We start from the raw sequence: 15,570 nt of genomic DNA on the forward strand, positions 1-15,570 counted from the left end.
TTAATCCATTCAGCCACTCTTCGTCTTTTGGTTGGGGAATTTAAACCATTCACATTTAAAGTAATTACTGATAGGGAAAGACTATTATTATTTTGTTAATTATTTTCTTTGAGTTCCTTTGCCCCCTTTTCCTCTGCTGCCATCTTCGTTTCATTGATTTTTTTCATACTGATATGCTTTTATTCCTCTCTATTTTTCTTTTGTGTATCTTTTTAAAAAAGATTTATTATTTTAGAGAGAGAGAGCATGCGTACAGGGAGGAGGGGCAGAGAAAACAGACTCCATGCTCAGTGCAGAGCCCAATGTGGGGCTCGATCTCAGGACCCAGAGATCGTGACCTACACTGAAACCGAGAGTCAGATGCTTAACCAACTGTGCCACCCAGGTGCCCCAATCTTTTGAGTATCTTCTATAGGTATTTTCTATGTGGTTACCATGGTGCTTATATAAAATATAGTTTTAACAATTTTAAGTTTCTAGCAACTTCAATCATATACAAAAACTCTATTTTTTTTTTATTTTTATTTTTTTAAAGATTTTATTTATGTATTTGAGAGAGAGAGAAAGTGAGAGAGCACAAGCAGGGGGAGCGGCAGAGGGAGGAGAAGCAGGCTCCCTGCTGAGCATGGAGCCTGATACAGGTCTTGATCCCAGGACCCTGGAATCATGACCTGAAACGAAGGCCGACACTTTAACCAACTGAGCCACCCAGACCTCCCAAAAAACTGTATTTTTATTTCTTCCTTCACACACACTTTGTTACTGATGTTATAATTTACATCTTTTTATATTGTGTATCCATTAACATTTTTATTATAGTTATTTTAATACTTTAGTCTTTTAACTTTTATACTAGAATTAAGTGATTTTAATACCACTGTTACAGTATTAAGTATTTTGTACTTGTATATAAACTTATTGGCAAGTTTTATGTTTTTATATGCTTTTGTGTTGTTGTTTTAGTCCTTTGTTTCAACTTGAAGAACTCCCTTTACCATTTTTTTGTAAGGTGGGGCTAGTGGTGAGTAACTCCTTCACCTTTTATACAAGAAACCCCTTATCTCTTCATTTATTTTTTTCTCCAAGCTTTTATTTTAATTACATGGTGCTCATCAGGACACATGCACTCCTTAATCCCCATCACCTATTTCACCCATTCCACACCCATGTGCCCTCTGGTAACCATCAGTTTGTTCTCTACAGTTAAGAGTTTGTTTCTAGGGCACCTGGATGGCTCAGTCAGTTAAGCATCTGCCTTTGGCTCAGGTCATGATCCCAGGGTCTGCGATCAAGCCCTCACTGGGTTCCCTGCTCAGCGGGGAGCCTGCTTCTCTGTCTCCCCACTGATCGTGTTCTATTTCTCACTATTTCTCTCTCTCAAATAAAATCTTATTAAAAAAAGAGTTTGTTTCTTGGTTTATCTCTCTTTTTTCCCCCTTTGCTCTTCTGTTTCTTAAATTCCACATACAAGTGAAATCATATGGTATTTGTCTTTCTCTTATTTTACTTAGCGTTATACTCTCTAGCTCCATCCATGTCTTCGCAAGTGGCAAGATTTTATTCTTTTTATGGCTGAATAATACTCCATTATTGTTTTTTTTTAAATGATAATGTTGCTGGTTATAGTATTCTTGGTTGACAGTTTCTTTTCTTTCATCACTTTGTGTGATTCTACTCCCTTTGGCCAGCAATGTTTCTGCTGAGAAATCCATCGATAGTCTAATGGAGGTTCCCTTGAACGTATCAAGTTGCTTTTCTATTGCTGCTTTCAAAATTCTTTGTCTTTGATGTTTGATAATTTGATTATGAGTCCCTGTGTGGATTTCTTTGATTTGCCTATTCTGAGATTCACTGGGCCTCCTAGGTCTGGATGTGCATTTCCTTCCCCAGATTTGAGAAGTTTGCAGCCATTATTTCTAGGAATAAACTTACAGGCATGCTCTCTTTCTCCCTTTCCCTCCCTCTACCCCCTTTTTCTTTCCCCTCTTCCCGCTGCCTCCCTCTTTCCCCCTCTTCCTTCTCTTTATCCCTCCCTTCTTTCTTTCCCTCCCTCATCTCTTCTCCCTCTGGGACTCCTATGAAGTATAAATTGCTCTGTTTGATTGTGTTCCATGAGTCTCTTAAGCTTTCCTCACACACCGTATTTGTTGGTAGTGGCCAACAGTCATCTAGAATATACCAGGTCCCATCAGCACTCTGAGACAGATGAGACAGAAGCCATTCCCTTAGGCAGCACTCTGAAACAGTCATGAGAGTAGCCAATCCTTTGGGAAGCTCCCAGAAAATGTACAACATTTCACACATGGTTCAGTTCTTTTCTTCCCTCCCAAGGGAGAAGCTGGGACCTGGGGTTTCCTGCCAATTGTGTGGCAATGTGCTATGGGTAGGGATTATGGTGAAAGAGTGCCTTGAATTTTCCTACTGGCTTTGATGTGGCTGATCTCATACATGCCTGGGGTGTAAGAGTTCCTTGACTAGGTCCAGATTTCTCTCAAAAGGAGTAAGTCCGTGTATTACTGTTGAATTGGTGTATCCACGGGGGAAGGAGGGACCAGGCTTCTTATTCCAACATTTTGCTGATATCACTTCCATATTTTCCTTTGTTCTGATCCCTATGTTTTATATTAGAAGCTTTCCTCAGAGGTCTGGTGATCCTTGTCTCTCTACTCATATTTAAGAGAGAGCTCTAAAAGCCTAACTGGGATTTCTGTGGCCTAGTTGGGTTTTGTCACAAGTTAACTTCATTGTAGGGTGTTCTTGTCAGTTTCACTGAAGGGCTACCAAGGTCGGTGTCATTAGATATTTTCTTTAGGGTTGTTTTCAGATTTGTTAGGAAAGAATCTTCCATTCTCCTGCCCGAAAGGTTCAAGTCTGGGTGCTAGTATTGTAGAAGCTGAACAGAAAAAGGGAATGTTGGGTTGGGATGGGAACAAGCATTAGGTGAGAAGGTACCACAATTCACAAGGTACACTTCACTTAATTTCCCCTCTTAATTCAGTACAGTATCTGAAACAGTTGGCTTTTTCTATATAATAAATCAACCCAAATCTCATTGACATAAAATGAAAACATTTATTTCTTATTCCTATGTCTACTGGTTGGCTCAGGCAGGTCGGCTTCAGATTACAAATCTACTTATCAGTTGGGGCAGCTCTCTGCAATCTGCAGGTTGCCGGAGACTGTTCTGTTCCATACTTCTCATTCTGGGGTCCCCACAGGAGAAGCAGAAGCTAATTAGGATATATTCTTCTCACACTGTTAAAAGTCTAAGACAACAAGTCCAGCCATTTAGGCATATTTCAAAGATCTGCTTATGTTTCATTCACTGATACCCTATTGCCCAAAGCAAGGCACATTTCCATTGCTTTTCCAGAGCCAAAGAGGGAGAGAGTACACTCCACCCACTACGAGGACATGGTAAGGGTGTGGATATATAATATTACCACAGGGGAATGAGTATTTGGGACCAACATGTCAAAATATCATAGATCCTTCCTATTAACAGTGCCTAGTATCCTCCAGTCCATAGTTCCTCTGTTTCAGAACATCCCAAAGAATAAATCTCCAGGTTCCATTAGAGTAAGAAAGTAATTACCATGGGGCGCCTGGGTGGCTCAGTTGGTTAAGCAACTGCCTTCGGCTCAGGTCATGATCCTGGAGTCCCTGGATCGAGTCCCGCATCGGGCTCCCTGCTCGGCAGGGAGTCTGCTTCTTCCTCTGACCCTCCCCCCTCTCATGTGCTTGCTCTCTCTCATTCTCTAATAAATAAATAAAATCTTTAAAAAAAAAAAAAAGAAAGTAATCACCACATCTTTCACATTTCAGACATACCTTTTTACAAGTATTGGTGCAGCCAAATTGTGAGCTTCTCTGGGATACTATAGATCAAACTGGCTTATTTTGGGGGCATTCCCCTAGTATCTTCAACCTTTTCTTATCTGGTAGCTTTTAATGCATAGTCCTAGGTGATAGAGCATGGAATACAGTAGTGGGCAGGGGAAGGAGGTTTTGGTGAGGAAGACAAGCACACCTCAAAAGGAACATTACTCATTGGAGGATTTGTGGACAAATGAACAATTTCTATATGGGTCAGCTAAAGGTTGAGATTATTTTCTCACCTAAATAATCTGATCCTCTGAAGAGTTCAGGTGATGGGAAACTACTTAAACTCTCTTCAAAACTCTTGTATTCTGTGTAAGAGTCTGTGAATGAATAGCTCAGAAGAGAACTAGAAATACCATGCTGTACACTTAGTCCTATAAAATAAACAAACAAAAAGAGTAAAATGTTTCAATAGTAAACAGACTCAAAATCCTAGGAATTCATATTTGTAGAAACATACATGCAGTTGTATACAGAGAATGTAAAATTACTTATACAAACAACTGAAAAGGCATACTATTGTACACCACTTTAACTTCAACCTTAGAAAATAATTCTGGTTTTGATGTAGAGAAAGCATTATAATCTTTTTCCATTGCTTTACCAAGTTTCATAATTTATTTCTTCCCCTCCTTTGGTTCAGTTGTGATTTTTGACCCCAAAATGCAAGTTTTACATATAAGTAACCCATAGTTGTAAACTAACTAGCTGAGAAGAAAAAGTAATTCTAGTTATTCCATTTAAAAAACAACAAGCTTAAACATAGACAAACAGATCAAAGGAATTCAACAGAAAGCCCAGAAATGACTCATACTTATATGAGCAACTGATTTTTTTACCAAGATGCAAAGGCAATTCAGTGGAGAAAGGACACTGTTTTAAACAAATAATCTTGAAGCAACTGTGTATCTATATGCAAAAGCAAAACAAAACAAAAAACCTGCATTCATACTTTCCATCATATAAAAAATTAACTCTCAACAGGTCATTGACATAAATGTAAATCCTAAAACTACAAAGGTTCTAGAAAAAAAAAAAACTGAGGAGAAAATCATCATGACACTGAGGTAGGCAAAGATTTCTTATAACACTAAGATTTACAATAATAATAGCAATGATCATTAAACTTCATCAAATTTGGGGCGCCTGGGTGGCTCAGTCCATTTAAGTGGCTGCCTTTGGCTCAGGTCATGATTCCAGGGTCCTGGGATCATGACCTGAGCTGAAGGCAGACGCTTAATGACTGAGCCACCCAGGCGCCCCAATAAATAAAATTAAAAAAAAAAAAAAACTTCATCAAATTTAAAACTTCTCTTTGAAAGAGACTGTTAAGATGAAAAGACAAGCCACAGATCAAGAGAAAACATTTGCAAATGGATTGGAATCCAGAATATAAATAATTCTGAAAACTCTATAAGAAGAAAACAAACCTTTCAAGAAGGGGCAAAATATTTGAACAGAGAATCTCCCAAACTAAGAGGTCTTAAAGTTATCCCTGTGAGAATGAACTACAATGAAGAACTTTCATATAAATGATAGAGATATAAATTAATACCAAAACTTAAGAAACAGGTTTAGTAAGAAAAGGGAAAACGCAGTCTTCTCTAGTCAGCATTTATTAAACACTTTCAACTGAAAAAAATAGATGTTAACACTAAATAAAAACTGGGGGGGAGACGTAAGGGATAAAAGGGGAGCATGACTCTGATAAACTTATTTTTCCTGCCAGGGTGCTGACGTATAGCCCATCTCTCCTCATCCATTACCTACCTAAGACAACTAACTCTTTGTCCTTCCTACTTTGACCTCACCACATCTTTCTCTTCCACTCCAATGCCATCCTTAAAGTTGACAATTATTTCCTATCTGTCCCCCTCTTCCAACCACCACTCAACACTTAAATTGATTGACCCAATCTAACCTCCTCTTCACCACATCAGATGTCATGGGTAGGTTACCCCTCTGAGCATCTTTTGTTTCTCCTACTCCAAGTGCCCTAGAGTGTCTTGTTCCTGTCCTCACTACTTTTTAGTCTTCTCACTCTGTCTTCATCCTCCCCCCTAACACGTTGTTACATCTCTCTTGCTTTCCAGCTTTCAAAATTCCGTGAACACCACACACAGTAGAGCCATCCCTTCCACCAAACCCCAGAACTCAATCCAGGCTCAGAAATTAGGAAAACCCCATACTCACCATCTGCGTAGTTGGGTAGAGAAAAGAATAAATAAATATTCATGATTATAGCAGTGGAATGATGTTCCTGGAGTCACAAGTTAAAAATGTAAATGCATTTAAGTCATATTTATATCAGGGGTGCCTGGGTGGCTCAGTCATTAAGCGTCTGCCTTTGGCTCAGGTCATGATCCCAGGGTCCTGGGATGGAGCCCCACATTGGGCTCCCTGCTCAGTGGGAAGCCTGCTTCTCCCTCTCCCAATCCCCCTGCTTATGTTCCCTCTCTCACTGTCTCACTCTGTCAAATAAATAAATAAAATCTTTAAAAGTCATGGGGCGCCTGGGTGGCTCAGTCGTTAAGCGTCTGCCTTCGGCTCAGGTCATGATCCCAGGGTCCTGGGATCGAGCCCCGCATCAGGCTCCCTTCTCTGCAGGAAGCCTCCTTCTCCCTCTCCCACTCCCCCTGCTTGTGTTCCCTCTCTTCACTGTCTCTGTCAAATAAATAAATAAAATCTTTAAAGAAAATCTTTAAAAGTCATATTTATATCAAATTTTACTATATATATATATGTATATATATATATACATATATATACACACACACATATATATACAAAGTCAAACTGTTCTATAAGGCAAAACAGCAATCTCTAGTCTCATACCACCCCATAATTCCCTAATCTCCAGAGACTACTTTCAACTTTACTAGCTATTTCTTCTAACACCCCCTTTATATTTCTAAATTAAAATGTATTCAACAATTCTATTATGACTGCTCAAATATATTTATACCCAAGCCATATACTATAAGCTATAGTCAGACCATTTGCTACAAGTTGGTTTTTTTTTCAGTTATTGATTACTCAATTTTAAAATTAGTTTTCTAAGTACCTAACACTATTCTGTCCCAAATACTTGCAAAAGTATAAATCTCTTCTCAATACTTTAAAAATTCCAGGTTATCTATCAGTTCCTTTCTCTTTTTTCTTTTCTTTCCATCCTCATTCCCTCTTTCTCCTCTTTCCTTCCATTTCCTTTTTTTTTTTTTTTAAGAAGTATTGTTATTGGAGATCTCAATACACTTGCTCAAATTCAGACTTCTTGTCCTCTAGACATGCTGCACAGGTGTCTTCTTGGAATTCCCCTTTTACCATTATCCTAAGAAGTTCTTTCACATATTGCCTCTGATTCCTGGATACCTTGATTTCTTCTTTATTGATTTATTCTCTAGTTTTGTTGGAGTATCTCCTTTATCTCACGAGAAAAGATGTATGGAAGACCTGTCTAAAAATTTGTTTATACTATCTTCACGCTTGAGTGATTATTTGCCTGAGTACAGAATTCTAGACTAGTCTATTAAAATGACTGATTCCATTTTCTGATGTTTGACAAATTTAAGCCTCACTGCTGTCTCTTTCCCTTCTGCCCCACATCTGGGCAAGCTGATAAGAAAGTCCTGATGTTCCATCTTTTGGCAATGGCTACAAGTTAAAACCACGTCTGGGAAACCCCATCCTGGCCCCACCTAACACCCCTCCCACCATTTCTTCTCCCTGTTCTCTCAAGCCATTTTCAGTCCTATTTGGAAGATGCACTTCTCTCTAGAAAATCGCATTATATGAGTGACAAACCTTTCCTTGCCTTCTTGGTTATATGGGTGGCATCATCAATCTTGAAATCTGAATCAAGTTTTGGCTGGGGATCCGTTCTATCTCTGCAAAATCAGTACGCTTCAGAATTTTAAATGTATTTCCCCACCATGTTCTAGCTTCTGGAATTGCTCTTGAGAAACTCAATGCCATTCATATTCTTCATTGCTTATTTGCAATCAACAATTTTTTTCCTGGAAGACTAAAGGATTTCTCTCTTCATCCTGAGGATCTTTAAGTTACATTGTGTTGTGCCTTGATATGGGCCTTTTTTCATTCACTGTGATGGGCAATTGGTGGGCTCTTTCGTTATATATATTCATGACCATTCTTAATTCTAGAAAGATTTCTAGCTCTATGTGTTTAATAATTTCCTCTCTGTTTACTCTATAATGTCTGGGTCTACTATTTTTCAGATGTTAGAATGTCTGAACTCGGGCGCCTGGGTGGCTCAGTCGTTAAGCGTCTGCCTTCGGCTCAGGTCATGATCCCAGCGTCCTCGGATCGAGTCCCACATCGGGCTCCCTGCTCGGCGGGAAGCCTGCTTCTCCCTCTGCCACTCCCCCTGCTTGTGTTCCCTCTCTCGCTATGTCTCTCTCTGTCAAATAAATAAATAAAATCTTTAAAAAAAAAGAATGTCTGAACTCAACTTCTCATTATTTTTCTTTTTAAAGTAGCTTTATTGCAATACAATTCATATTCCATAAATCCCCTTTTAAAGTATACAATTTAGTGATTTTTAGTATACTCACAGAATTGTGTCACCACTGCTACTATTTTTATCTTTTATCTTCTGATGTTTGTTCAACTTTTAGAATATTTTCTTAAATTCATCACCTAATCTTTCACAGAATGTTTTATTTCTGACTTTGTGTTTTTACTTTTTAAGAATACTTTTTGTTCTCTAGCTGCTCCTTTTCATAGTAGCACATACTTTTATCATGGATACATATTTTCATTATCTTCAGGATTATTATTTCATTATCCTGAGGATAATGAAAACATGGTTTTTAAATTTTTTTTCTTTGCACTGTCTGTGTCCTTCAAGCTTCTTTTCATGTGGTACCACTTACTTTAAATGCTTTCATTAAATGCCTTGTAATTCTTGAATGTTCAAGAATGAGGCACTAAAACGTTCATTGAAAACTCTAGATTCATGAGTGGGGTTTAGGAAGTAGTGGGCTTCACAGAAAGGTATTTAAGATAGGGACCAGGTCATTACTGACAGAATATAGGTCTCCTTCTGGTCAGAGAAGATTCCAAAAGCAGAATCCTCTAGTCTCCTAGTTGGGAAGTATTTTCCTGAGTGGGGTAAGGTGGGATAATGGGCCTAAAAGTTATACCACTAATATACAAACTTTAGTTAATTCCCTTCCCTCCTCCCTGCACCCCTACTAATTTTTAATACAGCATCCCTGAGTCCAGATCCTCTGCTTCAATGTATCTGGACTGTCAAGGTAGGAAAAAGAGTAGTTGCCTGACCACACAGTGCTGGGGAAGGGATCAAAGCATCTAACCATTACTTTTAAAGATTTCCAAAAATCTTATTCTCAACACTATCTGTACACATTTCTTCAGGAATATGTGATGCCTCTAATTCCTGAAACTATAGCCTCAATCAGTTTGGTTTCTTCGTTTGTCCTTACTCTAGGCATCTAGTCTGTTATTTTTTCCTTCTCTCTCAGGAAAGGGAGAAGTAAATGTCTATGTTCAATCTTCCACACTAAATATAAAGTCCTGAATTAATTTTCATTATGTTGCAAAATTACTACATTCCAAGATAGAATTAAAATGGTTACTTATATATTAAATAGAAATCTGTAGGCTGTTCAAAACCTAACCATTTACATTATGGGAAAAAGTATTCCAGGTTTCAAATATCAATCAACAAATGATGTCTTAGAATACAACCAGTTTGCAAATTAGAGACAGTCTATTCTCTATTTCCTTCTATCTTTTACACATCAACTTGATAAATCTAGTAACCAAGGACATATATTGTGTATTTAAACTACAATTTAAGAAAATAATAATTATGGTTAAATAGTTTATTTTCTCAACAGAGTATAAAACTCATTCAAAAGTATTTGAAATTATATTATGTCCCAAACATGGGATAGGAACATAAAAGGTAGGACTTATTCCCAATGGCTTTAGAGCTAAGAGTAACAACAGCAGTAATACTGCTGTTTTGAGTCCTAACAGAAGTATACAAAGAGTACCACAGAATTCCCAGGAAAGAACAACTCATGTAGAAAGAGAGAAGAGGGGTCAAGAGAGTTCCCAGTAGAGACAGCACCTGATTTTTTTTTTTTTCTTGAAGAACAAGTACAAGTTAAACAGGTGAAGAGGGGAGAAGGAAGGAAATGCATTTGTTGAGCACCTCCCAAGTTCTTTTGTACTATATTCTAGGAAATATTTCTCTATCCTATTTTCTAGCCAGCTAATTTGATTTTGAGCTGAATTCATTTCAATATTTGGATCATTTTCTGAGTTTTTAAATTTGACGATATGTTTAGTTTCTAGGGACTATAGTTTTTGTTAAAACAGATTGTTATATTATGGATCCAATGGCCTCTTGTCTTTATTATTATTTTTTTAATATTTTATTTATTTATTTGAGGGAGAGAGAGCACGAGCAGGGGGACAGGCAGAGGGAGAAGCATACTCCCCACAGAGCAGGGAGCCCGATGCAGAGCTTGATCCTGGGATGCTGGGATCATGACCTGAGCCGAAGGCAGATGCTTAACGACTGAGCCACCCAGGCACCCCCGATTTTTTTCTTTTTTTTTAATGTTCTATTTATTTATTTGACAGAGAGAGAGAGAGAGAGTGAGCATGCACAAGCAGGGGGGGAGCGGCAGGCAAAGGGAGAAGCAGGGTCACTGCTGAGCAGGAAGCCCAGTAGAGGGCTCTGTCCCAGGACTCTGGGATCATGAGCTGAGCTGAAGGCAGACGCTTAACCAACTGAGCCACCCAGGCACCCCGGCCTCTTGTCTTTAAAGAGATATTTAAAGTTTTTTGCTATTTCTCAGGTGTTAGTTATTCTGTTTGCTCGATTTGTTGCCTCTCTTCCATGCCACTGGTTTTATTCAAAGGTCTGGCTGCTTCTGGTTGTCTGTTCATATCTCTACTTGAGAATCTTTGTTTGTAAAGCAGTGCATATAAATTCTGAAACAGCAGCCTACTTCTGGAGACTTTTATGAGTGTTGAGACATTCTGAGAATCTGTGTTCTGCATGGTGATGTCCTCCTGTATTTTCTGGGTATTATAGGTTACATGGAGCACTGTCCTAATTGTCTGGCTAGTGTATACACCACAAGCCTCCATTATCAGAAATTCCACTTCAGGGGCGTCTGGGTGGCTCAGTCAGTTAAGTATCTGCCTTCAACTCAGCTCATGATCCCAGAGTCCTTGGACACAGCCCTATACCAGGCTCCCTGCTTCTGTCCCTCTTCCTGCTCCTTCTCTCTCATGTGCACATGCTCACTCTCTCTCTCAAATAAATAAATAAAAAATCTTAAAAAAAGGGAAAAGAAATCCCACTTCAGAGAGTCATACTATGTCTTTATCCTGGGGTTAACAAGCATAAGCATAATCTATCTCTTTCACCTTTTTCTCCCTCTGCTATCCTTGTGGCAATGTGGAGTTACTTCAGACTCTCTTCTGCTTCTCACTCCAGGCCCAAAATTGACACTTAGGAGCCAAACCCTTAGTTCACTTTGCTTAGTAGTTCCCAGGGTTTATCCTGGCAGCCAGCATTGTAACTGCCAATGTTTCCAATGTAAGAAAGGGATGAGGAGGAGGAACCAGGCCACATAGTTACAGAATGTAGTGTTTAATCCATCACCTTGATAATTCCTTCAGGGTCCTTTCTATTACAATTTTTTTTTTTGCATTGATTGACCAACTGCTTCAAATGTTTCTAGAGCTATTATTACCTCAGCAGTGGTTTTCTCTGCTCTTCAGATATTCGGCAGTCTGATCTCATCTGCTTTTAAGAATTCCTCAGGATTTCTGGTATGCTAATGGCATCCTTTCTTATTTTTAAAAATAACTTTGATTATACCAATATGTAGACGGCTCATAAATTTCTATCAGCAGCCCTCCATATCCAACTGCCTATTTGGCATTCTACTTAATCATTTTAAAAGTACTCATAACTTAATATATTAAAAACATAATTTATGATCTTTCCCTCAAACAAGATTTTGTTTGTAAAGTAAGTAAATGAAGTAAATGGCATCACCTTATATCCAGTTATTCAAGCCAGAAACAGACGTCATCTTTGATACGTCCATCTCCTTCGTTCTTCATTTGCCAAACTCTGTCAGTTTCACTTCCTAAAATTGTCATGAGTTATGCTCACTTCCTTCCATTTCCAATGTCATCTTTTAGTACAAAGTGCCATCATTTCCCCCTAACCTACTGTAATAACCTCCCATCTGGTCTGTTTGCATCCATTCATGCTTATTTCCATACCACAGCCAAGGTGATCATATATTTTCCTAAGGAAGACTTCAGTGGCTTCTTGCTGCTCCAAATACAAACACCAAAATCTTTGACATAGCCTACAAGGTTATGCAAGGCCTCTCTCTGTTCAACCTTGTCTTATTATTGCATTTCCCCCTCCTCTCTGTACTACAGCCACACTGGCTTTCTTTCAGTTCACTGAACTCATGAGGCTTAGTGCCATATTAGGGTCTTTTTGCACATGCTGTTCCCTCTGCCTGGATGGCTCTTAACTCATCTCCTTGCATAGTTAATTTCTCCTTTTCTTCCTATCTCAATTCAATTGCTATTCCCTCATGGAAGCCTTCCCTAAACTCTCTAATTAAACTCAATTAGTTATACTCGAGTCAATCTCTTTTGTAGTATTTATCTCAATTTTAATTTACTGGTGTGTGCTTGAAGGCTTTGAGGATGACGTCCATTGTACGGGCAGAAGGATTCACCTTGGACTAGGAGAAAGACACCTCTTCCACTGAGATGGGAAGATGAGGCAAAAATACAAATGGATGCTTATATCTGTAAGAAACAAAGTTGAGGGAGTTCACATCTGACAATCTTACCTGACACTAGCTCACTATTGGACGAACTACAGTCAACCTGGAGGTCATCAGTCACTGACTCCTAAGGGAAATAAGAATTAAAGATATAGCACAAATTATGGGACTGAATATTTTCATATTATATTACATCACATTGATTTGGTTATTTTGAAAATGAAAAACTAATATCAACTTTGTGTATCAGTTTCATAGGTAATAGATTCTTTCAGCCTACTAATCACAGATGTAATCTGGTATTTAATATTAAATCTAAAAATAAATATTAAAATATAATAACGTGGACATATTTACAGAGTCAGCAATATACTAGTCAACTAACTACTGTGGGATAAACCAGCAACTAGAAGTTAAAGGTGAATATTTTTCTGATCCCCTAGGTAGGAAGGGCTTTTCTTTCTCTTAATATGAAAGCAAAATAAATGAAAAGACTGATGAATCTAAAATATCAGGAATATGATTAAAGGCAAACAAAAAAATATAAAAATATTTGTTACATGTGTGTATAAAAGTGTAACTATCTACAATATATAATGAATAAGCATTTCACAAAAAAAGAAACACAAATGGCCAATAAAATGAGGAAAAAAAAGTATAAACTTTACTAGCATTCAGAGAAATGCAGTGTCAAATAAATGCTACTTTTCATCTATCAAATATATGTATTTTTTTCCTTTTTTTAAATTTAAATTCAATTAGCCAACATATAGTACATCATTAGTTTCAGATGTAGTGTTCAATAAAATATATGTACTTTTAAAGTATCAGGTAAAATGGTGCCAAGTGGCCAACATGAATCAAACTTTAAACATGATCCAATCTCAATCCTCCAACCACAGGAAAATAGTTATATAAATTACAGTATATTTATCTATAAGACAAAGCACTATTTAGACACTAAAAATCATATTTTTGAAGGCCATTTAATGTTAGAGGAATATACAATAAGATAACAATCTCTAAATTGAAAAAAAAGGGCACAGAAAGAAGGAATGTAAAGAAATACAAAAAAATTAGAAGAAACCTTTTAAACACTTTTTTTTTTTTTGGTATAATCTGAAACATCTACAAGGAACACTTAACACTGTTAAAATCTGGGGTAAAGCATTTTTAAAAAATGCCTTTTGTTGAAACTGCCCACCCCCAAAACACATGTTTTAGAGAGATATGTAAGCTAAAGCTCTGGAACATGACTACTTAACGCTAATGGTAGATGAGTCAAAGCAATTTTTAAAATCTGAGTTTCTCCAAATTACTATGTATCTTTAAAATATTGTACAGAATCCATATTAAATAGAGTAGGTCAAGAAGTTATATAATATTCTAATGGTAATGAACACTTTCTAGTTAATGGAAATTCAAATGAGAATGAAAATGGCTTTAAAATGGTTTAAGTGCTACTATACGTAAGGGAGTTACTAAGAAAAACTTACAGATACCTGTTTCATAGAAAATTAGTGAGTAACGGGCATTTCTCAAATTTTTGTCAACGGAAATTAAAAACAAAAAAAATATGACTATGAATCCACCAGAATTAGAAATTCCAGACCCTGTCTAAAGAGAAAACACCAATGTTTACAAAAACGCTAGGAAGCTATGTAGCTATTGAACAAAATCCTTATTACAGTTTAATCTGGAGGCACATCAGTTACCATTGGTCTCTGCTTTAAGTATATCCAAGGTCCGTAAGAGAAATATACATACACTCAATGGAGCTATCTTCTCATCTGGGGTCTCTTCATTAGTGCGATTTTCTTGCAGGCTTTCCTGTCCTGTAACTCTTAACCGAGGGCTAACAAACAAACAAAGCAATTAATTTGCATGGTCTGGATTTGGCTCTCCACATCTCCGTTCACAGTTCACACTGTTCAGAATCTTAAAGGCTATTTGGGGACATCATTAGGAAAAAGTAAAGACTCCAGTGGGTTAATTGTACCAATATTCGCTGGTGCTACGAATGCTTTCCTGAAGGATTTATCTCACTTGCTTTTAGGCAAGTGAGTTGGCGAGTTGGCAAAACTGCTCTTTTAAAAAATATTTTTAAATAAATATTTCCAGAGGCACATGGGTGGCTCAGTCATTTGAGCTCCCACTAAAGATTTCGGCTGAGGTCATGATCTCATGGGTCCTAGATCAAGCCCCTGGGGCTCCGCGCTCCCCAGGGAGTCAGCTTGGGAGTCTCTCTCTCTCCCTCTGTCTGCTCTCTCTCTCCCTCTCTCTCAAATAAATAAATCTTTTAAATAAATAAATCTTTCTTAAGTCAAATTTCTGGGTCTATGTCCCAACAGGAGCCAAATCGTAAATAGTATTACACTTATTTTCTTCCTTGACTCTTAGAAGGAGAGGCTATAGGCGAAAAAGGAGGACTGAAGTTTGGAGGAGGCAGAAGGCATGGGCTTGGCACTAGTGGCTTACGCACCTCGGTGGCCTAGAGCCGCTAACTCCCTGCCCACTGCACTCTGCTTTCTCTGAGATCTTCTGCAAACGGTGTGCGTTTCCTTTCAGGCCTAAGAGAGGACGGCATATTTCAGGGCAAAGCCCTGGAGGCCGCCTTGCCGCGCTCGGGTGTCCCTGGGCCGAGGCCTAGTCACCCCCCCCCCCCCCCCCCGCAACTTCGCTCGCCCACCCTGGGCCTGCTCCACAGGCTTGCCAGTCGGGTCTTACAGTGCGCAGCGTGCCTTCTGCCTGGACCTGGGGGGGCCTCTGCCTTCGCGGTGGGGCCTAGGTCCGGTGTCGGGGTTAGGTTGAGCCTCTGGCCGGCCCGCTTCTTGCGGGTATAGACCCGTAGTGACCACAT

At 38.5% G+C, this 15,570-nt stretch overlaps 1 protein-coding gene across 1 annotated transcript in view; it reads right to left on the reverse strand.

The window, feature by feature from the left end:
- The window catches only part of MEIKIN (meiotic kinetochore factor), a 99,669-nt gene extending 84,099 nt beyond the window's left edge, over positions 1 to 15,570 (reverse strand). The window contains exons 1-5 of the mRNA XM_044917050.1: positions 15,459 to 15,570; positions 15,193 to 15,280; positions 14,478 to 14,565; positions 12,777 to 12,837; positions 4,119 to 4,256 (exon numbers count right to left, since the gene is read on the reverse strand). Coding sequence (XP_044772985.1) covers positions 4,119 to 4,256; positions 12,777 to 12,837; positions 14,478 to 14,565; positions 15,193 to 15,280; positions 15,459 to 15,570 — 487 coding nt within the window. The remainder of the gene's footprint in view (positions 1 to 4,118; positions 4,257 to 12,776; positions 12,838 to 14,477; positions 14,566 to 15,192; positions 15,281 to 15,458) is intronic.

Source organism: Neomonachus schauinslandi, chromosome 7 (genome assembly GCF_002201575.2).
Source record: "Neomonachus schauinslandi chromosome 7, ASM220157v2, whole genome shotgun sequence".
Lineage (NCBI taxonomy): Eukaryota > Metazoa > Chordata > Mammalia > Carnivora > Phocidae > Neomonachus > Neomonachus schauinslandi.